A 25,964-nucleotide genomic window follows, 5' to 3' on the forward strand; every position below is an offset into this window, starting at 1 on the left:
CTTCTCTGACACACCAGACTTCCACATACAATTACCACAACTCCTCTCTCGACACCCTGTCATACGCTTTCTCTAAATCCACAAACACACAATGCAACTCCTTTTGACCTTTTCTATACTTTTCTAAGCAAATATTGTGTCCGTAGTGCTCTTCCCCGAAATAAAACCATACTGTTGCTCACAGATGGTCACCTCTTCTCTCAGCCTGGCTTCCACTACTCTTTCCCATAACTTCATGGTGTGACTGATAAACTTTATTTCCCTGTAGTTACTGCAGGTCTGCACATGTCATCTAGTCCTACTGACTTCCACTTTAGTCAAACAGTTCAAATTTCAGAGGGCTTGCTGCCATTTTTCTGTACCCACTGTTCCTATGTTTTCATGCAATGTTGCATCGCTTAGCTTTGTTTCTACATCTGAGTATTCTCAGACAAAATTCTTCCATTCCATGTGACATGTCTTCCAAAACCTCACCTAAGTAGCAGAGTTGATCTGTTTCTCACAGCTGTTTCTGTTTCATTAAATGACTGTGTTTCAATCTACATATGAAAGTGATAATTATTAACATCTACTTGGTGTAACTGGTTACTCATACACCTGACTCTATGTTATTCAACTTATGTCTGGTTGAAGTTCAAGTTCAAGTTGTGTGTATATATATATATATATATATATATATATATATATATATATATATATATATATATATATATATATATATATATATATATATATATATATATAGACATACAGTATCTCAAAAAAGTGAGTACACCTCTCAACTTTCAGCAACCATTTTTTTTTTTATATGTCCTCAATACAGCCAATATTGTTAAAAAAAAAACCTGGCAACAAAAATAAGTACACTCTAAGTGAACATGTCAAAATATTGTCCAAGGTGTCAATATTTTGTGTGAACATCATTGTTATCTAGTGCTGCCTTAATCCTTCTGGGTATGGAATTCACCAGAGCTGCACAGGTTGTTGCTGGGATTAACTTCCACTCCTCCTTAATGACATCACAGAGCTGCTGGATGTTAGACACATGACGCTACGCACCCTTACCATCAACTCCCTGAGCAAGGCAGTTGTCATTTTGCCGGTGTGCTTGGGGTCGTCATTATGTTGGAAAACTGCTGTTCGGCCCAGTTTCAGAAAGTCACAGTACATGTTGAAATCAATGTTTCACTCAACGAACCGCAGCTCCACAATACTAGCAGCACTCATGCAGCACCAGACCATGATGCTACCACCATGCTTGGCTGTAGGCATAATTATCATAATCATAATTTTATTGGTACTCCTCACCAGGGCATCACCACACATGCTGGACACCATCTAAAGCCAATCAAATTTATCTTAGTCTCATCAGACCACAGGACATGGTTCCAGTAATTCATGCTCTTGGACAGGTTGTCTTTAGCAAACTGAATGCAGGTTTTCTTGTGAGCCAGCTTCAGAAGAGGCTTCATTTTGGGATAAGGGTCATACAAAACAACTTGTTGCAGTGTGCATACACACATCACAAGAATAAAAACGTATCTTTTTAGCAAAGCCTACACATAACATGCGTCACATATCATAAACTTGTGCTCCAGAACATCTGATCAAATGCACATTATCAACTTGTGCTGTTAATATCATGAACAGCAGCTACGCTCATTTCTCTCCACTGCTTCTCTTTCTCTCCTCATCCCCAGGCATCCTGAGGTTGCTCTGGCCCCAGTCACGTCCCACCTCATTAAGATTATGGACCTTTAAAGAAGTAGATGCCAAACTCGCAAACTTCCCGTACCATCTAGAGACGTGCCAGTGCCAATTGGATCCCATTTCATGTGTGGAGTTTTGACATTGGACCTTTGAAGTGTTTAAAGGCTCTGGCATGGAGAAGCTGGTGTTGGACCTGTGATGATCGCAAATGTTGAGCTATTTTATGAGCTGCTCAGTAGCTCCTAGTTTTATAACCACAATGACTGTATAAGACTGTAGATAGAACATTACTTATAATCACACACTCCAGTGCTCATGTTAGTTCTCACTCTTTAGTGTTCTGTATTGTTTAAAGACTATAATCACACTCTTGATATCACCCAAATGAGGATGGGTTCCCCTTTTGAGTCTGGTTCCTCTCAAGGTTTCTTCCTCATAACATCTAAGGGAGTTTTTCCTTGCCACAGTCGCCACGGCTGCTCATCAGGGATAAATGCACACCGTTCACCTTTAATGTAGATTTCTGTAAAGCTGCTTTGAGACAATGTCTGTTGTGAAAAGCGCTACAGAAATAAACTTGACTTGACAAGGACTCAACTTTGATCGACTCTTGCCAGGCCAGTTCCGAGGCCAGTTCCGAGTGAAACCCATCTTGAGAAACTTCTCTATGACCCTGGCCTATGCACTATTAATTAGTTTCAGGGTGTTACCGATCTTCTTATAGCCTCAGCAATCTTTGTGGAGAGTAACAATTTCCAAATCCTTTAAGTTCTTTGCCATGAGGTGCCATGTTAAACATGCAGTGGTCAGTATAATAAAATTGTACTCAAAGCACCAAATTTTAACTACACAAATTTGTATGGTCCTGCCAAACAGACAAAAAGCTAACAAAAAACATGAACATGATGACTAGGACATATGATACAGTATTTATACACATACATGCACAAACACAACCCTGGTCAGCCATAACAAACATACATATATACTAATATTGTGTAGGCATCGACTCCACAAGATCCCTGAAGGTGTGCTGTCGTATTTGGCATTAAACAGCAGATCCTTTAAGTCATATAAGTTGCGAGATTGGACCCTCATTGAGATGTTATGCCTGATAACAACTATAATTTCGGTAAGGTGTTACATACCTGACAGTTCTGGTCATGCAGAGCTGAGCTTTCAGTAATGAATGACATTTTCAAGAGAAACAAGCTTGTCATCCCGGCATCGATGCGCAAGAAAATGCTGCACTAGGGTTCATGAGGGACCTCTATAAGAGGAGAAATGTAAGCGCAGGGCCCGTAAGGTAATGAACCGGCCAAAGATAAACTATAAAATCAGTCAGACTACAGCTTCATGTGAAATATGCCTCACATACAGGTCTAGGCAACAAGCAGACCCGCTTATGCCTCATCCAGTGCCCGATCATCCATCCCAAAATGTTGGGGTAAATATGTCTGACTGCAATGTTAAGAGCTATATTGTAGTTACTGATTATTTCTCCAACTATCCAGATGTTGCAACACTTCAGGTGACATCCAGCCAAACCGTCATTGTTTTTCTGAAGACACGGAGTTCCCCGTAAAATGATTTCTGACAGTGGCCCACAATGTTGCAGTAGGGAGTTTAATGACTTTGCTAAAGAGTGATTTCAACACACCACATCAAGCCCAAACTACCCAAGATCCAATCAGCTGGCATAGAGTTCTGTAAAGATTGTAAAGGCTCTCATGAAGAATAGTCACAATGGAAAGAGACTCATAGGAGTCTAATGATTTATAGGAGTGCTCCCCAGCCCAAATGCTGATGGGTCAACAGATACACACTAACTTACCCATTAACCAGGACTTGTTAAAATGCCACAGTTCTGGTTATAGCCCTTCATGCTGGAGCGTGGAGGGCTATGTGTGAGCGCACTTAATAAATCGTAAGAAGTTGCAGCAAGTCGTCGTCCCGTAATAACATAACCAAGAAAAGGGCTTGTGCTGCAATAGCTCTTCTGTGGGATTTCACCAGATGGGCTTGTTCCTAATTCATTTTAACAAGACATACCCACCACCCTGTCAATGGATCCCACATCTAGTCCTCCTTGGACCATATCTAGGAGGTACCAACCAGTGCATATACTTTAGGGAACACCCCACAAAGCCTGTCATTTTGTAGATGTTCTGAACAATTCTCGATTGGAGTCCTTCTTCCAACACATCAAACTCAAAAACAGTTGCAGCCTAATAGATCCCATTCCTTGTGCCATTGTAATTATAAAATCAATATTTTTTATTTCACCTTTGTCACATTGATTTTACATCTAAGGCAGATCAATGTATATACTGATAATCAGTTGATATGGTCCTCTTGTAGTTTGTCCAGCTTGACGCAATTTCATATTCTGAAATGCTCAGCACTGTTTAAAACTTTTTTTAACCTGCCAGTCCGCTGCAAACTCTATAGACTGCTGACAAGCAAAGTCCCAGCAGATCAGCAATTTCAGAAATACTCAAACCAGCCTGTCTGGCATCAAGCAAAAATCAAAGTAATTGAGATCACACTTCTTCCACATTCTGACAGGTGAACATTAACTGACCCATATCTGCATGATCTTATGCAATGAGCAGCTCCAACATGATTGACTGATTGGATAACTGCATAAATGAGCAGGTATACAGGCATCCCTATAAAAGTTCAACACCACACAAATAATTTTTTGATTAAAATATGGGTCTGTGTGTTACTGTATCTATCTGTTATTATATGTATCAGATATCCTCAAACATTAGAATAGGAAAATAGCAAAAAATATCGAAAGGAAAATAAGACAAAGAAAACACCAACATAAAAGTAAATAAACTTTATGGGTATAGAAGACTTTCGTCCAAACCCCTAATAGAACCACATCTGTAAATTGACTTACATAACTTAAACACATTGCAACACCACACTACATTACAAAATAGAGATTTATACAGTGTCTATACAGAGCACTTTGTCTTGGCACTTTGTGATCTCAGGAACAAAGTCACTGAGTTACAAGTAACAACTAAATAAGTCGAATAGCAATAATCAATAATTGAGTCTAGTTTCCACAAAGCAATTAAATAGCAAGAGATGATCATTTAAATATCTCACAAATCTGATATGCAAACCAGATGATTTACAGATATGCAGACTGCTCAGTAGGATTTTTACTTTAAAAATAAAAAAAAGGTTAAAAATAAGTCACAAATTAATGCCAAGTGTAAAGATATTGTGAAAGTCCATAGATTTTCTTTTTATATTAAGTCTCAGAGAAACACTTTATACTCTGTGGCCCATAATACACCAAACACAAATACAAGGTATTGTAATCATATTACTTGAAAAGCACAAATCTCTATATACAAATCCATTAACACAAAAATATGGCTTAGAACATTTTTCATTGGGTCCAGATTTTTTTTATGTGCTTAGAGCTGTAGCTTTGACATTTATACCACACTTAGTATAGAAATGAATAGAAATCATGATTAGGAGAGAAAAATACTGTCCTCACAAGTGAACCAAAAGGAGCAACAGATTTAACAAATGATTCAGGTTGTTTTATTTAATAAGGAAATAAAATTCAGAGTGAGACGTGTGCTCAGACAAGCCACATCCAGCTGCCATCAACCTCAGCACAATAAAGCTCCAATATCTTTAATTACAACCAGACAACAAATACAGACAAAGTCTACACCTGATGGTAAAAGCAAGAGAGGTTTAATGTCACACACATCCGAATAAGTATTTCTCTAACACGTTATGTCCATTCACGCAAATATGGCTGGCCATCACTGTATTTCCTCATGTATTTGTTGGTGCCATTTTCTTCTGTATTTGTTCGTCTTCGCCTTCTTCACTATTGTCACACGAGTGCACCACAACAGCTGGACTTCTTTTTCTGGGACTCTATGTAGTCGTGGATCTGGAACTTTGGCTCATGAGGCTGCTGGCCGGCTCGGTGCTTCAGCTCTCTGAGTTTAAAAGAACCAGTTTCGAATGAGTTACTGGACTATTATTTGGCAAATATTATGTGTGCTGACAATACTAATGCTTATAATAATAATTATTATTATATTAATTATAATTCAACTAGAACAATCAAATGAGTTGCAATGGCATTTACATATTCATTATTCTTACTAAGTGAAAGTTGGACAGAGGGACGATTTTTGTAAAGCCTCTGTTTTGTTTTTAATGATACTAAGAACTAAAAAATTACATGGAAAAACCAGTATAGGGAAAATAACAGAACCTGCCTTGCTATGGCGAGGAATGCAAGCTCCACATTAACACCATTCTTGGCACTTGTCTCCATGAAAGGAACTCCATACTCCTTGTTTAAAATAAAAGGAAAGAAAGGTTTGTTCACACAAAGTACACCATGGATTGCCTATGTGAATATGTTTGTAATGTAATTTTAAGTATTGTACACATTCAACTCCAACAGGATTCAGATTGGCCTGTACATTGTGGGTTTTTTTTATGATTTCTGGCCAATGAATGCTTTTGTGCTGAAGCCACAAGTTAAACGATTATACACTGAACAAAATTATAAATGCAACACTTTTGTTTTTGCCCCCATTTTTCTTGAGCTGAACTCAAAGATCTAAGACTTTTTCTATGTACACAAAAGGCCTATTTCTATCAAATATTGTTCACAAATCTGTCTAAATCTGTGTTAGTGAGCACTTCTCCTTTGCCGAGAGAATCCATCCACCTCACAGGTGTGGCAAATCAAGATGCTGATTAGACGGCATGATTATTGCACAGGTGTACCTCAGGCTGGCTACAATAAAAGGCCAGTCTAAAATGTGCAGTTTTATCACACAGCACAAAGCCACAGATGTCGCAAGTTTTGAGGGAGCATGCAATTGGCATGCTGACTGCAGGAATGTCCACCAGAGCGTTTGCCCGTAAATTTAATGTTAATTTCTCTACCATAAGCCGTCTCCAAAGGCATTTTAGAGAATTTGGCAGTACATCAAACCGGCCTAAAAAAAAAACACAGACCACGTGTGACCACACCAGCCCAGGATATCCCGGACAGCCACCCGGACAGTTGCTGCAACAATCGGTTTGCATAACCAAAAATTGTCTGCTTAAATTGTCAGGAACCGTCTCAGAGAAGCTCATCTGCATGCTCGTCCTCCTCATCGGGGTCTCGACCTGACTGCAGTTCGTCGTCGTAACCGAATTGAGTGGGCAAATGCTCACACATTCAATGGCGTCTCGCAAGGTGTATTGTTCACGGATGAATCCCGGTTTTCATTGTACAGGGCAAATGGCAAACAGAGTGTATATCGTTGTGTGGGCGAGCGGTTTGCTGATGTCAACGTTGTGGATCGAGTGGCACATGGTGGCGGCTGGGTTATGGTATGGGCAGGCGTATGTTATGGACAACGAACACAGGTGCAGTTATAATTTTGTTCAGTGTAGTTGATCATGTTTTAAGTCTGTGGGGGTTTTTTTTGTACGAGAATGAAATATTGCCGCTTAAACACAGCTCCGGCTCCGGGCACCTTCTACAGCCACCTCCATTATCACACACTTCATACCTCTAAAACTGTAGAACAGCACTGTTCTTACAGAGTATTTTAGTGTATTAAACTGACCACTGTAGCAAAAGTGGTCCATATACCGTAATTTCCGCACTATTAAGCGCACCCATATATAAGCCGCACCCACTGAATTTGACAATTATTTTGAACATAAATAAGCCACACCTGTCTATAAGTCTACACTGAAACTAATGAACTATACACAGGCTTTAACGAAAGACAGTGTCTGTTACACGGTGTAAACGTAAGGTTTTGTAAACCTGTCTGTGCTTATATGATTTCTGTTGCAACTGGAGTTAGCTAGCTATCCCATGACCCAGACTCAACGCATTACAACGGCTTATATCTTAACAGTAGCTAACCAAGAAAGTAATTGTTCACTTTCTTCCTCCTTTCTTTCACAACAATTTCTCTCGGGAGTTTTTCTTTTGGCATTGTCGTGTGTTCAAACATCACCATCGGTGGAAGTTTTTTCTTCCGATGCCGTGCAGCTCAGAACACAGGTGCGGTGCGTTTTTTTTGTTTCCATTCGGAAATTTAATTGGTCTAACGTTATGGGGCTCAGTTTTTCGGCTTGAAGTTTGTGAAACCGGGAAAAATCCAGGAAAAATCCATAAATTAGCCGCTTCGTTGTTTAAGCCGTGGGGTTCAAAGCGTAGGAAAAAAGTAGCGGCTTATAGTCCGAAAAATACGGTACACATTATGTACATATTAATTAGCTATCCATCAGAGCTTCTATAACAGATGCTCCGTTACAGTTTGTTTGTGTATTTATGCAAATTATTACGTCTTTTTGAGGGACCTTATTTAAACCTTGATGTTAATAGCTTTTTCTTTTTATAACTGCATCCTCTCTGCTAATACTAGTGACCACAGCTTGAGACAGATGGGTCATAGACCCGAAAGAATGCTGTTATTCTCAGATTCAGAGCATCAGATTCAAAATACTGTTCATGTCTCTAACCTTAAATTGTGTAGAATAGAATCTATAACCTTAAATTGGTGTCTTATTTTATATGATTATAACAAACTGTTTTTACCATTCATTCATATTAGTTGCTTATTTGGGATTTTGTAAGTAACGTCATTTGTGCATTTATTTATTTAATCACATTTTGGTAAATACCCCTGGTATTCCAGTGGCTGTAAAAGTGACTGATGAGGTTTCTCTTTTAAGCATTTAAAGCAGAACAAGAGTCTATTACCTTGGCCAGCTTCTGTCCGTCTTCAGGCTTAATAACGCGTTCAGCTGCCATGTCTGACTGTAAAAAAAAAAAAAAAAAAAAAAAAGAATTCAGTCATAGATGATTATTACACAAATGTTACCACCTGGAACCATTATCAGTGCTTTATCAGTAAACAAGTCAAGTCAAATTTATTTTTATAGCGCTTTTTACAATGGACATTGTCTCAAAGCAGCTTTACAGAATTAAAGAATTTACCACAGAAATCCACACCTAAATGCAAGTTTAAAAAAAAAAAAAAAAAAAAAAAAAAAAACCCCACCAAATAGTAATAATTACTGTAAATAAAAAATAAAAAAAGGATCTAGATGGCACACATTTTTTGTAGTAGGTATGGCACCATGTCAAACTACTCCCAGAATTACCACCACACCCAGAAGTGTTTTATTCCTCTTGTACAACAGCAATTTAGCAGCATTTATGCACTGTTCTTTCTAAATTATTAAAAATGTTCCCTAAAGCACACTTAAGATACATTTAATGCTGTGAAGCCTCCGGAAACAGGACGGTTCCTGTTCTGATGCAACCTCTTGGTCTCTCAATTACATAAGAATATAAAAGGAAGCTGGTGAGAAAATGTGTTCTTGTGTCTAGAAAAATAAAGGAACAGCTTTAACTCTGACTATCACAAAGCAAAGCTCTTATGACACCTTCAAAAATGCTAAATGCCAAATCTCCTCATAGAATAATTTACCATATCAATTAACATTACATTTTTCTGTGTATGTAAAGCGTTGGCTATGTAAACTCCTGTGCAAGCTGTTACTATAGAAACTATAAATTATTATAATTAGAGCATTGATAAAAATCTGTGATTTGCCAGACAGCCACATTACTGCTACAGAAAAGTAATCAACACCTTCTACCCATCCAGAATCTTAATTTGACAGTGGCATAATAATAATAATAATAATAATAATAATAATACATTTAATAGTAGGTGGCAATGATAATAAGAGGATTTACCTAAACACTGTGTTCAATAATCCAAATGCAAGCGGTTTTATTTGACTCTGTTCCAGCTCAAAAACCATCTTTATAACCGTTATATACTGTATGTGAATGATCGCAATGTAATTACATTTTTTCACTTTTACTTAATATCACAAAATATTTTTTAAATTCCCTAATATTAGAACATGTCCATACAGAAAAATAGAGGAAAAAATGTTTCAGTAGAAAAAGAAAAAAAAAGACAATTCTATTGCAACCAACAATATTAAATTAACTTGAATATTATTTATATATGACTGGATAATTGTATTATTTTAGACCAGCTTTCCCCAAATCATACAGTCGAGAGCAGGAAAAGCTGAGTTTATATGAACACGAAGCCCAATAACAAATTCGGGATTAAGCACGGTGCCCGTGGCTCTTATCACACTCGCACAGCTGTACAGGCCTCTGAAGTCCTGATTTAAAAAACTGAATGCACACAAACACACCCACATGTAGTATTTACAAGCAAAGCTCCATATTGCACAGTTGCAAAAACATTATTCTGTTAGCAAGTTATTCATTTCCAGATAAAGACAGGACTTCATAAAGGCCACCATGCAGTCTGGTGAAGGGCAGTGATCTGAAATGTGTCAGAAATGTTTCAACTGTTTGCTAATAAATAGTAAAAAAATTGCAAAAGGCTACTTTTATGTCACATAAAATCATTTTCTTGCAAATCTTGTAATGTATGCTTATAGGAACGTCACATTTCTTAATCATCACCATTAAAAAACAAAAAAAGGGAGCATTATTCTTTTTGACTTTGAGTTGTTAGTTTAGCTCCTCCCCAGAAAGTTCCACTCACCTTGTTGCCAAGCAACATGATGACCACATCCTTCTGTGCATACTCATGAATTTCAGTCAGCCAGGCCTGCGTGGTGATACAGATGGAAGAAAATAATTGAGATGACGTGAGAAGACAGACCTTGTATCAAGGGGAAAAAAAAAAGCTGCCATTTGAAAAGCAGTGCAAATGCTAATTCAGAAATAAAAATGACTTCTCGGTCAAATTGCCAGTATGAATTACTTACCCTGATATTGTCGAAAGAGGATTTTCTTGTAATATCATACAAAAGAAGGAGAGCTGGAGGGGTGAGAAGATAAACTAAGCGCAAGCATTTCAAACATTTCACTGGGATCAAAAAAATTTCCTGGCCAACATTTTCATCACTGACTGCAAAAGTAGTTGCAAAAATAAAAGTAAATTATTTTTTTATTTTTTTTTTTTTAAATAGAAGATAAAGAAAAAGGTGCTGTTACCCTGAGCATCTCGATAGTAGGCATGAGTGACACTGCGAAACCGTTCCTGCCCTGCTGTGTCCCAAATCTGCAAGACAGGCAAATTAGTTATAAAGATGATTTGAAACATCTCGTCATCAGTAATAATTGCTGACCCATATCTTCAATATCTTAAAATGTCAGTATTTTTATGTTACCCAAAAATTAAAAAAAAAAAACAGCATGAAATGACTCTGTGGCATCTATAGTATGTTCGACTGATTTTGGATAAAGCCCTTCTCTGAACAAGAGGAAAGAAAAGGTTGACAGAAAGTGTGAACTCCAGCCTTCAAACTATGCCAGAAATAGCAGGTGTTATATAACAGCCAATTCACACTAATAACCTGATGGTAGTCTCACAGGAAGCAAAGTATATTTTTGCTGCTTATCTGTGCTATAATAAGACATAACATGCATCACCAGGATACTGGGAACAAGCATCTGAAGAATAAAAAAAACCCTCAAAAATAATCTGTGAAAATGTTGTCCAGTAACTGCAAAGTATTCAAATTTTAAGCATTGCAGGAAAAAAAAAAGGATCCGCCTTGTGTTTGTTTGAATTTTAATTGAGCTTTAACGTCATGCTAGCATCAGGGCTTTATACAGGGCAGACACGGGATCATCACCAAATCTATAACATTTAAATTACTATACAAGACAGTTCAGCTTTACATGAGACAAAAATCTTCAAATACATTCTGGTGATATGAGAAATGCCTTGTAAACATTTTTCTAAATAATATTGTTTCCTAGCAGTATCGTAAAAGTTACAGTCTAATGAGATGTGGCTTCGCCTAATGTGCTGCACAGAGGGTTGCATACAGTCTTATTTGCATATTATTTCATTATCATTACATATTATTACAATCTTACATTATCATAATTGCCCCTTACCTCATATGGATATGGAATGGGAGGGCCATAAAAATTCTAGCACCCATCACCTTAAGTGTTAAGTTAATAATCATGATGTTTATACTAAAAAAAAAAAAAAAAAGCATGGTAAAAAGAAAATAAGAGCTTTCTATTAGTTCTAAACACAAAAACAAACAATGGCTTTTTGTATCTACAGTGGATGATGCGTGCTTTGTCTTGTTACATTTTTTTCCCCCAAAAGCATTCTGAAATAACAAATGATTCATGTTTATTACACCCTCTATTGTATTCAGAGTGTGCCTTCTCCATCAGTGCTGATCATGTATAACAGATGTGTCTGCGAAACAGGGCTACATAATGGCCACAAAATTGAAGAGGCCGTTGACGCACCCTCACATACAGTCTTTCTAAAATAAAATAAAAAGTGTCACTCAAAAAGTAAAATGTATTAGTATAATATTTTATGTGAAAGAATGAACAACGATTTTCACATGTAACAAAAGACTCTGGCCTAAATAATTTGATACAGAAAAGATAAAGTAAATATTTTGTCTGGTGTTTTATGGCTTTGTCTCAGAGTCATTAATTGTTAAATGTTTTACCTAACCAACTTCTCAAAAATTCCCAATGTCCCTTATTACACAATATAGCAATATATAGTATAATTAAACTTTGATATATAATCAACAAGTAACTAATGTCAGAACAACGGTCAGGACCAAAAATTCTAATGAAAATAAATAAATAAAATCAATCAATCAATTAATTAAAATTAATAAATTAAAAGAAAATCTAATTCGCTGAACTTAATTTAGTGTTTACATGTACAGTATTTATTATTATACAGATAAATTCACCAGTGTCATGTGCTGTCTCGGTGTCTTATGTTGTACGTTTTGCACTAAATGTTTGCACACTTCATCATGCCCCTGTTTTTGATAGTTCTGTGTTTCGTATTCATTCTTTAGAATGAATAAATTGATCTATCTATCTAAAGTAAACTCTCTATTGGTGTTTTAGTTTTTTGGTTCCAGGTCTTGTATTACATTACATTTGATGCCCTTGGCCAGAGCAACGTCTCTACTTCTCTAACTAGCAATGAATAAATCTACACTGGTACACTAGATAACAAACTTAAGATAAATCAGCCTACAACTCTGTTGTCTATAAAAAAAACAAAAAACAAAAAACAAGAAAAAAACACACACATTGCACATTGGTTCATAGTGGGGTTGAGGTCAGGGCTATGTGCCAGCCACTTAAATTTCTTCACTCCCACCAACCTTGGTAAACCACATTCAATTACTTTATATTTGTTAAACACTTTTAACAATATACAGTTTCACAACACACCTTCATTAAAAAAAAAAACCCTAGGAACAGGTTTCGTTTCCTTACTTTCAACAAAGAGAAATTCCAGTGCTACAGTATACAGACATTCTTTACTATTTTATGCCTTTAAATTTGTGAAAACTATTTATGAAAGGCCCACATGTGAATGTGATGGTCAGGTGTACACAAAAACATAACTATTTGATATAATTTGTCAGGGTTTAGCAGTTTTATTATATTTATACTGGAGAGAAAAAAAAAACTAATTTTATTATTTCACACCATAAACTAAATATAGGATTATTGTACATACAACTTTGAAATATTCCATTAGAATTCAATTTTGCGTTTAAAATTAATAAAATAATCTATCAACAGTCAATCAAAGCAGTCTTAAAATGAGTATAAATCTCAATCTGGGAAAATTGTTTTGTATTTGGTTCGTTGCAATGAATAAATGTCGCACAGATACACAATAACTAGACAGCTGTCGTTTATATGTAATGCTTTATATTATGTATGTTAATGATCGAGATTATGGGTGCATGACTACCTTGGATTACAAACAACACATCAAAGTGTGAGTCATGTGATAGAATTATGCAAATGACAGACAACTAACTAGCTTACCTGGAGCTTGACTTTCATGTTATCCACAGACACCACCTTGTTCTGAGAAGGAACAAAACAAACAATTTCATCCATGTTGTGTTTACAGATCTATACAATTAGGTCAGATATAAAGTTGTCATCTTCTAGTCACAAGGATAAAGAGCATTTAACATTCTTCATAACACACACACACACACACACACACACACACACACACACACACACATAGAAATGAGTCTCACAACAATTCAAAGCACTGGTCCTTCAAAATACAGTTCTCGCTTAGACTTAATTACCCAGGAGAGGAGAAACATGGCAATCAAAAATAACAGTCAGCCTCTCTGTTCCTTTCCTGAAGATGTGTCTGGTCAGCATGTGCTGAACAAAATGTTTCAAAATTACACCTCCTGCCCTGAAAACACGAAGCTTATTAAAATAATTTCACACGTCACTGCCAAATGGCTCAATGAACTTGACAAAAACACAGAAATGCTTCACGCTGACAGGCGTTAGAAGTGACAGATTCAAGCTGAGACACACTGTTAGTGGTGAGGATCAAAAACAGGCAAAACCCTGGCTGGCTTGTTTAGCATGGAGCTTCGCCAGGGAGAAAGAAATTCATTAAAACACACACACACAAAAAAAATTGTCATTTATTTTAGGTAGCATAAAATAATCTGTTTCAACTAACTACTTGTTTGAGGGGGGAGGCCACAAAAATAAACTGAACTGATTGTCATGTTCACATATGCAGTTTCAGATGACTTCACATTCTTGCTGGTAATGTGAAATGTATCCACTGTAAGGTGGGAATGTATTTCAAATTCTTCGTTAATCTACTAAAGTAGATTTTTCTAGTATCTGTATTTTATTTTACGATTTATTTTCTTTGACAACTTTTTACTTTCACTCATTAAATTTCTTTGCACAAACATCTGTACGTCCTACTTCTTACATTTTCAAACCAGAAAACTTTAGTTTTAATCTATTCTGTGACATAATCAATATTGTTTCTTCTCATTGCACACCGCATCTACTAAACTATTTCTTGTCGTTGCACGGCTTTTTCAACCTACCACGGGTGTATCATTTCCAGGCTCTTACACACCACAGATGTAGGCTAGTTTACGAAGCTTCGAAGCCTACGAACAACAAGCAAGGCAGAAGGCAACAAGAAGTATGGTGCTGACGTAGATGAGACAGAGGGAGTCAGCGATGTAAACATGACTAAGAACAGAGACATTTGTGATAACCTCACCATCATCATCTTTGCTCTGCATATCCACTCTATATGGTGGTTGTTCAGCCTGGATACATTCATAAATGTTTTTCTATTAATATATTAATATGATGTGAGGTCCAGTTACCAGCATGACGATAAAACAGGTAGTAGTCATGGCTACTTTTTCTTAAGTACAAGTCAGAGCCCAAACTTCTTTTCTTTAACTTGAGTAAAAAAGTGTAGTCAGTACTTTATCTTTTACCAAAGTCGTTTAAAACATGAGTATTTGTACTTCTACTTGAGTGAATGATGTGTGTACATTTGCCATCTCAGCAACAATACTTAACACTGTATATACTTAATAATAACTTTCATTGGAAGTGTGTGCCAAGAAAAAACATTCCCCACACCATTTCGCCACCACAACCAATCCCACCTTTTAACTCGCCGTAAATTGGGCCCATGATAGGTCCTATTGATGCCAGACTCTAACCCAGCCATTTGCATGTTGCAGCAGAAATCAAGAGTCGTCAGACTAGGTCAAATCTTTCCAAACTACTGTACAGGATCAGCAAGTCTCTGCCAACAGGAACCTTAGATTCCTACGATTGGCTGACAGAAGAATGTTTGTTGACCACCACCTTGATGGGCACCTTTTAAAATGCTTTTGGGCTATCCACTATTGCAATACAAAGTTATCGTTATTCTTGCCAGCTCAAAACAAGTGCTTCCATCCACAGAACCGCCACTAACTGAATTTTCCACACTGTTCTTACAAATTCTGTGTAAGATCTACAGTACAGTCGGTTGCATAAGAACATTATATTTATACCACTTTTCCTCCAGTTACCCTTTGCCAACTGACTCAAATACTGCCATGTCTGTATTGTAACCAAGTATCTGTTTTTGATTGCAGCTAGATTTCTTGCCAGGAAAAAGTATCTCACCTGGACCAAGGAAATAGCATACTACCACAGGTTAAAGTCAGCTGATCCTGAAAGGCATTCTGGCACAACACAGAGTGTGTAAAAATACTTGTTTTTTGCTTCCACCTGCAGCAAGATGCACTGCAGGAACCAAACCTAACAGGAATAATGTTTCAGGAAAATGTAAAAGCTTCTAATCACAAATCAAGATTGTAAGTTAGCTGCTCTAAACTTCATGGTTTTCTGCATAAATCTGTCATAAAATGTGATCTGATCTTCATCTAAGTTACGAGTATTGACAAATATAAATGATAGAATAGAATGGAATCTGTCTAGAATAGCCTTTATTTGTCACACATACATTACAGCACAGTAAAATTCTTTCTTCGCATATCCCAGATTGCTCAGAAGCTGGTGTCAGTGCGCAGGGTCAGCCATGATATGGCGCCCCTGGAGCACAGAGGGTTAAGGGCTTTGCTCGAGGGCCCAAGAGTGGCAGCTTAGTGATACCAGGGCTTAAACCCCCTCCCTTCCGATCAGTAACCCAGCGCCTTAACCACTGAGCTACCACTCCCCCTATATAATATACATAATATATAATTTTGTCCCTAAATAATAACACAAAGAAATTCTGATCTTCCATGCCTTTATTGAACACACTCATTCAACATAAAAAATGTTAGTGGAAAAAGTAAGTAAATTGGAATTAATAACCCCCCCTTGGCAGCTATAAGCTCAACTCTTCGGTTCCTGTAGCTGTGGATCAGACCCACACATTAATCAGGAAAAATGGTTTTAGCTCTGTCAAATTCTTTGGACATCTCAAATGTATGCCTCTCTTCAAGTCATTTCATAGCATTTCTATTGGGTTGAGGTCTGAGTCCTGACTTGGCCACTCTGAAAGGTGGATTTTGTTTTTCTGAAGCCATTCTGTTGTGGACTTGGTCCTGTGTTTTGGGTTATTGTCCTGTTGCATCACCCAACTTCTGCAGAGGTACAGCTGACATACAGAAATTCTTACATTCCTGAAGAATTTTTTTTATAGACTTGGGAATTCATCCTGAATTAGATGAAGATCAGATTACATATTATGACAAAGTTATGCAGAAAGCCATGAACTTCCAAAGGGTTCACATACTTTTTTTTGCCACTGTATGTAATGATATTACCTTTAAGTACTTCTTATCTCCGAATATGTCGAATTCTACATGTAAATTTTGATTGTTTGTTGCTTGGTGAGTCGATTAGCCAGCTAGCTATGCCACATTGTAATCTGATTCACAAAAACAGCTTAAACAAAATTAATGTTTTACATTGGCCATAATACAAATATAAATATTACTGTAGTATAATTATACAAAAACAAAATCATAGAAATGGTTTGATTTTTCTTTCATTTTATCACAGGGAATTTGTTTAAATTTAACTGCAAGAATGTGCAATACCCGCCTGGGCTAAATGCTGCTGTGCAATTCTTTATTCAAGAACATGACTGTAATATTTCTATATGTGGTGATCTAATCGATCTAATTGAAATTGCAAACCTCCTCCACAATCCTTTAAATTCGACTTTAAACATCCTGCTAAAATAACAATCATTTACTGGCTTTATTTAATGATTTACAATTTAAAACAAATGATATTTAGGATCGGCCCTAGCTATCTAGAACAACTGGACAATACCGGAAAGCTACACAACAGTACAGGTACAGAAACTGAAAGTACACCATCTTTGAATGTGATGGTTTTACATATCAGGACCTAATAAAAACCAAATCAACTGGTCCTTTGCATGTCTTAATACATCAAAACATGAACAACACATTCAATTTGACACCATCATATTTATTTTTCAAAAATAAAGGCAAAATGGAAAAGTCTATTGTGAAAAACTAAGTACACGTTTATCCATAATAAAGTGGCAGTCAGGTTCTGCAACTTAAAAGCCCTTGATTAACTGATTGTCAGCAAGTGACCACCTTTATGAAAAGCCCAAGTCTAATGCAGTTTGCTGATCTAGAGCAGTGGTCCCCAGCCCCCGGGCCGCGGACCGGCACCGGTCCATGGGTCAATTGGTACCGGACCGCACAGAAAGAATACATAACTTACATTATTTCCGTTTTATTTATTATCTGATTCTGAATTATGTTTTATTTTGGAAAATTACCGGATTCTCTCTGCCACATCTGTCTATGACTCACTCTTGATGCATGTCAAGATGCCTCCCTCGGTCACATGTCTTACCTCCGTCCGCTACCTTCTTAAAGGGGCTGCTCCAGCCGCTAACACATAATACATTACAGCTAAATTCAAACCCCCAAGCTAGAAAAGTGAATAAACAACAATTTAGTGGATTCATGATTATTATTATATTTAGAAAGTATCCGTTTTTATGCCGGTCTTATCATTTTATGATCATCATTACTATGATGTTTGCAGATGATCTTGTGATATGTGGTGAGAGTAGTGAGCAGGTTGAGAAGAGCCTGGAGAGCTGGAGGTATCACTGAAGAGAAGGGGAATGAAAGTCAGTAGGAGTAAGACAGATTACATGTGTGTGAATGAGAGGGAGGGCAGTGGAGTGATGCGGTTGCAGGGAGAAAAGGTGGAGAAGGTGGAGGAGTTCAGGTACCTGGGGTCGACAGTGCAAATAATGGAGAGTGTGTTAGAGAAGTGAAGAAAAGAGTGCAGGCAGGGTGGAGTGGGTGGAGAAGAGTGACAGGAGTGATTTGTGATAGTAGGGTATCTGCAAGAGTGAAAGGGAAAGTTTATAGGACTGTGGTGAGACCTGCGATGTTGTATGGATTAGAGACAGTGGCATTGAGTAAAAGACAGGAGGTGGAGCTGGAGGTAGCAGATGCTGAAGATGTTAAGGTTTTTGTTGGGAGTGACGAAGATGGACAGAATTAGAAATGAGTTTATTAGAGGGACAGCACATGTAGGATGTTTTGGTGACAAGGTGAGGGAGGCGAGATTGAGTTTGGACATGTGCAAAGGAGGGACATGAGTTATATTGGTAGAAGAATGCTGAGGATGGAGCCACCAGGTAGGAGGAAAAGAGGAAGACAAAGGAAGAGGTTCATGGATGTGGTGAGGGAAGACATGCAGGTAGTTCGTGTGAAAGAGGCAGATGTAGAGGACAGGGTGGTATGAAGACAGATGATGCACTGTGGCGACCCCTAATGGGAGCAGCCTAAAGAAGAAGAAGAAGAAGAAGAAGAAGAAGAAGAAGAAGAAGAAGAAGAAGATCCATATATGTATACTATATGGTTTGTAGATAGCACACATACACAAGTGTTTTTTTTTCCACTGAATCTCACTTTGTGCAGAAGGGTACGGTCATGGTGGAACAGTTTTTGATCCCTTGTAGAACCAAGGGACATCCTAACATTAAAGCATATAAAGACATCCTGTAGAATTGTGTGCTTCTTGGCAAAATATGTGAGATGGTAAGGAGTCCAAAAATGTTTGCACGTATAGTGTTTGTTTAACTGAGCCTAACATTAGACAAATAAACATTATTTTAGTTATTTAGACAGACATACACTATGGTTGCTCTTACCACCCTGGCCCTATTTCCTATTAACAATTTCATTAATGTCCTTGCCTTGTGTTAAGATTCTGACCTACAAAGGCAGCAGTGCGCTTATGTTTATCACAAAATAGCAAAAAGGTTTCACACCTGCAACCACACACAACACGGTATTAGTCAGAGTCCTTCTGCGTTTCTTATAAATCATAAGCTTGTCTCTTACTGACATTCAGTGGAATTTTTGGTCAGCTTTTTTATTAGCTTGCATCCATCCACCCACCCACAAAAGTAAGAAAAACAAACACCATCCAGACCCAATTTATATACTTTATATATATATATATATATACACTTTATAGACACAAACATATCACATTTTTTTTAACCCAACTGAATTACTTTCAGTTACTTTCAGTGTCAGATAAATTGTCAGGCCCTCAGTGGTGTAGTGTCAGTCTGGGAGGGTTGAAGGGGCACATAATTAGCTTTGGAGACATGTCATCCATGCCATTTTAAATCTCCACTGCATCATGACCATATGCCTCCAGAATATAATCCACATACCTGAAGGCTGTGTTCAAGATACGGGGGATAAATATTTTATCTATAAAATCAGCAGGTCTCCAACAAAATTGTTATGGTTTAACAATTATGTCTCATTTACGGCAAAATAATGCGTGGCACACACCTTAAAATCTGAAATTAGAATTGCTTCTGCCTATCTACTTTTTTTCTAGGTTTGTACTGGGTTCATGCTGGGTAATCCTTATAATACCAAACATAAGAAATAGAAATGTACATACTACACAGGATTTTGTCTAGCTTTTTGTATAATTTTCATGGACAATGTGTGCTTAGACTATTTGAGTTTATTCTTTTAAAAAAACAAAGGACAGAATAAATAATCCTCTCTGTTTGCCTTACCACGTGTTCATCTTTTTCAGTCACTGCCAATGATAGATATTTTTAAGATTTTTTTTTTCAAATCTAAAGCATTTTACACTGTATTAACACCTGGTGTTAGGGTCATCCATTAGCTGCATGACTCTACAGTCTGGGATAAAATGAAACCAGCTCAATTCTTCATTACATGTGGTGTGTTGTTCCACTGATGGTGCGTTTGCGTTTGCCTCCATAAAGGACCAAACTTATTCCACCTTATTACATTTGTAAACAGGAAACAGCCAACTTCTATCAGCCGTGGCTTATTATTCCTCCTCCACTAGAGTATAGTGAACTGTAATGGAATACGTGGCAAAGAAGAAGCACACATGGTCAAAAATGAAGTTAGCTAAGTACATAACTTGAAGCAATTGTCTCAGACCACATTAACTGCAAGACATCATGACGCATGATGCAATTGGTTGAAATGTACGGTGGTTATTTGCAACTCACCATTAAACCATGATAGAGGAAGCAGAAGACACATGAGGAGGAGGAGAGCTCAGCAAACATCTTATTGACGGGCAGTGTTTGTGACTGTCTCTGGCAGGCCACAGCTGCAGCTTGACTCTCACACTGACCAGCTTGTAGAGCACCATCTAATTATTATATCATTCATTATAATTATTATATCATTTATACTGTATAATTAACATTTTTCATTTTTGTTTATCATCTCTCATCATATTGGTATCTTGACACTTTGTTGACCAGCAACACATTATTTTCCACATACACTCACCATTCACTTTATTATAACAGCCTGTACATGTTAATGAAATTATCCAATCAACCAATCACGTGACAGCAGTGCGATGCCAAGATAAAGAGTTAAGATTTAATTAAAAAGCATCAAACTAAAATTTGATCTCCGTAACTCCAGGGATTTTCATGCACAGCACTGCTTTGTACAGTCTACACAGAGCGGTGCAGAGAATATCTAGTTGCCAGTGGTTCTTCAAGTGAAAACACCTTTTTAATGAGAGCGGTCAACAGAGAATGACACTCTTTACCGTCACAGTGAGCAGAAAAGCATGCCATAATGCTAAATTTGTACATTTGTCTGGCAGATAGGCCACAAAAGCAGAAGATTACAGAAGTTCTAGTCTTGTCAGTCAAGACCATAAATCAGAGGCTACAGAAGGAACACACTCGCCAGAACTGCACAGGTTAAGACTGGAAAAAGACCAGGTGGCATTTTAAGTCAATCTGGTCTGATCGCTTATCAACAATTTTCAGCTATAGAATTACGGCTCAGGGGATGTTTTTCCACCATTCCTAGTCTGTGACCTAACAAACCATTATTAAGATTATTGAGACTTTAGAGCACTCTTTCGCTCTGGATAAGGGCATGTTTCAAAGGTCTTATATGTAAATTTGTAATGCCAAGAGACTGTGATGTTTGATGTAAACAGGAAGTGAAGCTCTTGACCTGTATATGCATGATAAGTATGCACTGTGTGCTACCACATGATTGGCTAATTCTTTAATTGCGTGAATAGGCAGGTGTACAGTACAAGTGTTCCTAATAAAGTTGATAGGGAATGTATTTTTTTTTACTGCTAAATCAGTAACCCATTATTAATACTGTCAAGACAATGCAGAAACTAGTAAGCCTGGGATCTTTGGTGATCATTTGAGTGATCACAGAATCATTTTTAAAGACCTAATCCCACCCACCCTACCCTCAATTAGTTATAATGGGTTGTATAATGTTTTTTCTCCACCACATTGGTCTTTAGGTGGCCATTCTCTCTTACTCAGAAAGTGGGAGTGTGGGAGAAAAATACTAGGAAATGTGCCCGAAATAAAACTGCCATGTTCCAACGCATTAGAGTACATTGCCATTCAACAACAGTAGAAGAAAAAAAAAAAACTCACTGTCTTACTTCCATGCAGCTAGACAATGTTAAACATTAAAACTCAAGATGCTCTTAGAATTAAAGTACTACAAATAAATCATATAAATTTGAGCAGTGTGGCATTTAGAGTGCACAGATTGGCACAATTTGTAGATTTGTTTTTTTTTTGTAGAAATTATTATACAGTACAGTTGGTAGTATTATTTTAATGTGTCTAGTCCAACTGGTTCAGCATCTTTATCCTGCAAATCACAAAGCACTGAAAATAAGTTCTTAATGAGATGTTATGTGCTTATAATATGAGCATAATGAATCGTTTGTCTACACTCACCCCGCTATGCTGAATACAGTGCAAACAAGTCCTTGAGAAAACAGAACTCATATACATCTGGAAATGTTCCGATGCATCAAGACTGCACGTGGAAAGTAGCATCTTAAATGATTAATAGTTAATACTGTGAAAGCAAGGAAGAGCAAAACATAATGGCATTCTCTACATTCATTAATCTTAAGCACTTTATCTCAGTCGGGATTGAGACTGATCTAGAGGCGCTGCCAGGAACACTGAGCTTGAGGCAAGAATACACCCTGAATGAGTACCAAATATCACACAATCACACACTCATTCACACCCATTCAGTCTGTCAGCATGTTTTTCGGGAGGTTGGAGGAAATTGAAGACGTTGAAGAAGAAAAATCATGCAGACAAAGAGAGAACATGGGAAATTCTGTAGTGACAGTAATCTGAGCTCAGACGTGAACAAAATACAAAGCTTTGACTTACGACTTGCCTTTGTACATATGTCTTTACAGTATATGTTCAAATGCATATGGAAATGTCTAATGCATATGTACAAATTTACCTTTGAGAGATACATTTAGACCAAATATTAGTCATTTTGTTGAAATACATTATTAATTATAATTTGTTGTAAAGTAAAGCCTGTATGCTCTAACCATTTGTTACATTATTGCATTGGCAGGCTATAGCCACACTCTTAAATTGCCCACTCTTGTTAAACTTGAGAGCATTAGGTCTCTGGGGTGCACTGGTAATCATTTAGCCTGACTGAAACGTGAATGGGCATCAGGCACTCCTTTTACTGAGAGAAGCCTGAAGTGGTTTGTCTATTAAATGTAAGAAAAAAAACTGTTTTTGGATATTCGGAGTTCTGTGCACCAGCTGATTCTGCTTTTACAAGGTACAGCATATCATAATAAATACAAAAGGCAAGACAAAGGCTCTAGCAACAAGGAAATCTCCTCAAGAACACAACAGCTTCAAGTCAGCGATTTGACCAACCATAAAAAAAAGTATGTTTGTGAACACTCATGGGCAAAAAAATAAAATGACAAACTATTTGTTGTCTAAAGAATTCAACAAATAATGTAGATCTCTCCCTGCTCTATCTAACCTGGTTCCATTTATGAGCTTGTTTTCTGGTTCTTGGTTGGCGGTACCAGGTGTGGCAGATACCACACCAACCAAACCAAATAATGACGAATCTTTTAAAGGAAAAAAAACATCCAGGGAGATATTCTTAAAACATTCTGCACACCCGAACATGGATTCGTATTTTTGTATGTAAATGTTACATCAGTTATCGTTTTAATCATTATCGTGTGTTTACCTTTGCATACGAAAAGATTATATAACTGAATTTTCCGGTTTCTAGCATCAAATAAATGGTGGCACAGGAGGTCTCTGGAGTGCATTCGTATAATTTTATGCTAATTTTGACCAATAATTTGTTGTTATAACCATAAAAAATAAAGTTTTGTTTTTTGCTCACAGATTTTAGACAATGTGTTTGCTGGAATGTTAAATTTGACCAGTTCTTGCTCACCCTGAAGTCTATTCCAACAGTGGCGATGAAGTTCCCTCCCAGAAAGGCACCGTCTTTAAAACGCACCAGGACGCAAGTCTTCCCAACAGCAGAGTCTCCCAGCAGCATCACCTAAAGGTGTACAGGTGTCATTCATATAACTTTTGAGTGCTTTACAACATATCAATATTGCAAGAGTGCATCTCAAAACCTTCACATGAAAAAGGATGATTGTCTGCTTTCTCTTTTTTTTTTCTTACCAGATGTGATTTGAATGTGAACTAAACTGTGCACTTTGCAAAAGTCAACAAACAAATCAATACAGCTTTCTCGAATGTCACAGTTATGCACAAGTATGACATGGAGCACATGCTCAGCTCAGGAATCATTATGCATGCATTCATGTGTTGTGGTCGAGAGTGGATCTCAAGGGATCCCACCTTAAGTAAACATTTACCAACTGCTGAGAGAGTAAGAAAAAAAAATGTCAGCCTCTATTTGTGATCTGCTGCAGCACCAAAAACAAACAGGAAATAGACTATTGAAACTCAGTGGCTTCATCGTGCAAACAACTTTTTCTATTCAACAGTGTTCAATAATCTGATCAAACCTGGGCACAAAAAGTGCTCAATTCCAGAAACAGTCGGACTTTCTCTAACAACAACAACAAAAACAACAACAAATACGCACCTTGAAGGAAATGTCAAAATATTCATTAACTGAGGCGCATCGTTCCAGCATGTTTCTTGACGTTCCATTTTTAAGCTCATTATCCGACATGGGCATCTTTTTAGTAGACATATTGCGCAGAAAAAAAGAGCTTCCAAGAATGTAGGTGTTTTTAATTCAGTAAAAAAAAAATAATAAAAAAAATTCTCCCCAAGACACCGGTGTGTAAATCGCAGGTGCCACATGCAGCGCACGCGTCAACGCTCACACGCCGTGGGCAGCACGCCGCTGATCGGTCGCCATTAAACGGAAGAGACAGGAGAAACGGAAGAGACAAGAGAGACAGGAGAAACGGGAGAGACACGAGGACGCACGAACGCCAAACTCCCAACAAACGCTCCCTCGAGAATGCAAGACAACGCGCACACAGGCACCTCTCCGGTCCGCCGCGCCGCCCATCCACCCCATCATCAGTGCCGCGGAAAAGCAGGAAGCGGTGTGCTCATCATCTTCATGCACTGATCATTATCAGAGACAGGACACACACACACACACACAAGCCAGGGCCAAAAAAAAAAAAAAAAAAAGTAGCTCAAGCAACAGGCGAGAGTCAAACAAACACTTAAGGCGCGCACCTACATTCAAGGCTCAGATAAAACAAAAGCAACCCCACCTATTTTTTTTTTTTTTATAAAAAAAATAAACACAACAACAACCTTAGACTAGTACACACTACTCCAGCATATGCATATAACGTCAAATCTTCGAGCGCGAGACCGCAGGTGTTCGCCTCGCGCTTGACTTCCGCTTTTGTTTTGTTTTTTTCTGTATCTGCAAAGAAGCATAGTGAAAGACTGGGTTTCAGTGGTTTAGTGTTACAAATTTGAGGTTTTTCTTCTCCTTGCACACCTCAAGCCGCACAGTGACTTGGGATTTAACCTCCTTGAAATACTGCCAGTGCACAAATACTTAAATGTTTTTTTTTTTTTGTTTGTTTTATCATGCATTCATTTTCTTAATGTTCCCAGTGCCCTAGTAATGCTAAGTCCACCATCAATCAACAAATTAGCACTAGGATTGCCTAGGATTGTCAACATGGCTTTTTTTCTTTTCTTTTTCTCTCTCCAAAAACCATTTATGTGAACCTTTTAGTTCATTACTAAATCAAGCAACCACCATGAGCTTCACTAAAACATGCCTATGTTAAAGTATTGATGTTTTAAGGTGCAGTGTATAGGGCTAGGACTGAGAGGTATTAGTGAAAGAACAGTATGTCCATGTCAATTTTCTGATTTACTGTGAGTTTGTCTCCACCGTCTGACCAAGAGATTGAACAGAACAGGTTGATAGACTCATTA

The 25,964-nt window shown here is 37.5% G+C and overlaps 1 protein-coding gene and 1 long non-coding RNA gene across 4 annotated transcripts; both read right to left on the minus strand.

Moving 5' to 3' along the window:
• Nucleotides 1-4,543: 4,543 nt before the first annotated feature.
• On the minus strand, nt 4,544-25,446 carry LOC310739748 (ras-related protein Rab-37). 3 transcript variants are annotated; one of them, XM_083565973.1, is made up of 9 exons: nt 24,628-25,446; nt 23,959-24,069; nt 13,646-13,687; nt 10,790-10,856; nt 10,561-10,613; nt 10,335-10,400; nt 8,492-8,548; nt 5,985-6,061; nt 4,544-5,699 (listed from the first exon to the last, which is right to left on the minus strand). In XM_083565973.1, exons 1-9 carry the CDS (start codon nt 24,736-24,738, stop codon nt 5,591-5,593), a joined length of 693 nt encoding a protein of 230 aa, XP_083422099.1. In that variant the 5' UTR covers nt 24,739-25,446; the 3' UTR covers nt 4,544-5,590. The 3 variants fall into 3 exon arrangements, with proteins under 3 accessions (XP_083422099.1, XP_083422101.1, XP_083422100.1); XM_083565975.1 differs by having other exon boundaries at nt 25,323-25,425; XM_083565974.1 differs by having other exon boundaries at nt 4,544-5,695; nt 5,981-6,061; nt 24,628-25,287.
• Nucleotides 20,131-21,884, minus strand: LOC310739791. Its single transcript, XR_014537489.1, has 2 exons — nt 20,703-21,884; nt 20,131-20,544 (listed from the first exon to the last, which is right to left on the minus strand). It is a non-coding gene; the product is annotated as an uncharacterized lncRNA (long non-coding RNA).
• Nucleotides 25,447-25,964: the final 518 nt, after the last annotated feature.

This window comes from Silurus aristotelis (assembly GCF_946808225.1).
Source record: "Silurus aristotelis genome assembly, chromosome: 17".
Taxonomy (NCBI): Eukaryota; Metazoa; Chordata; class Actinopteri; order Siluriformes; family Siluridae; genus Silurus; species Silurus aristotelis.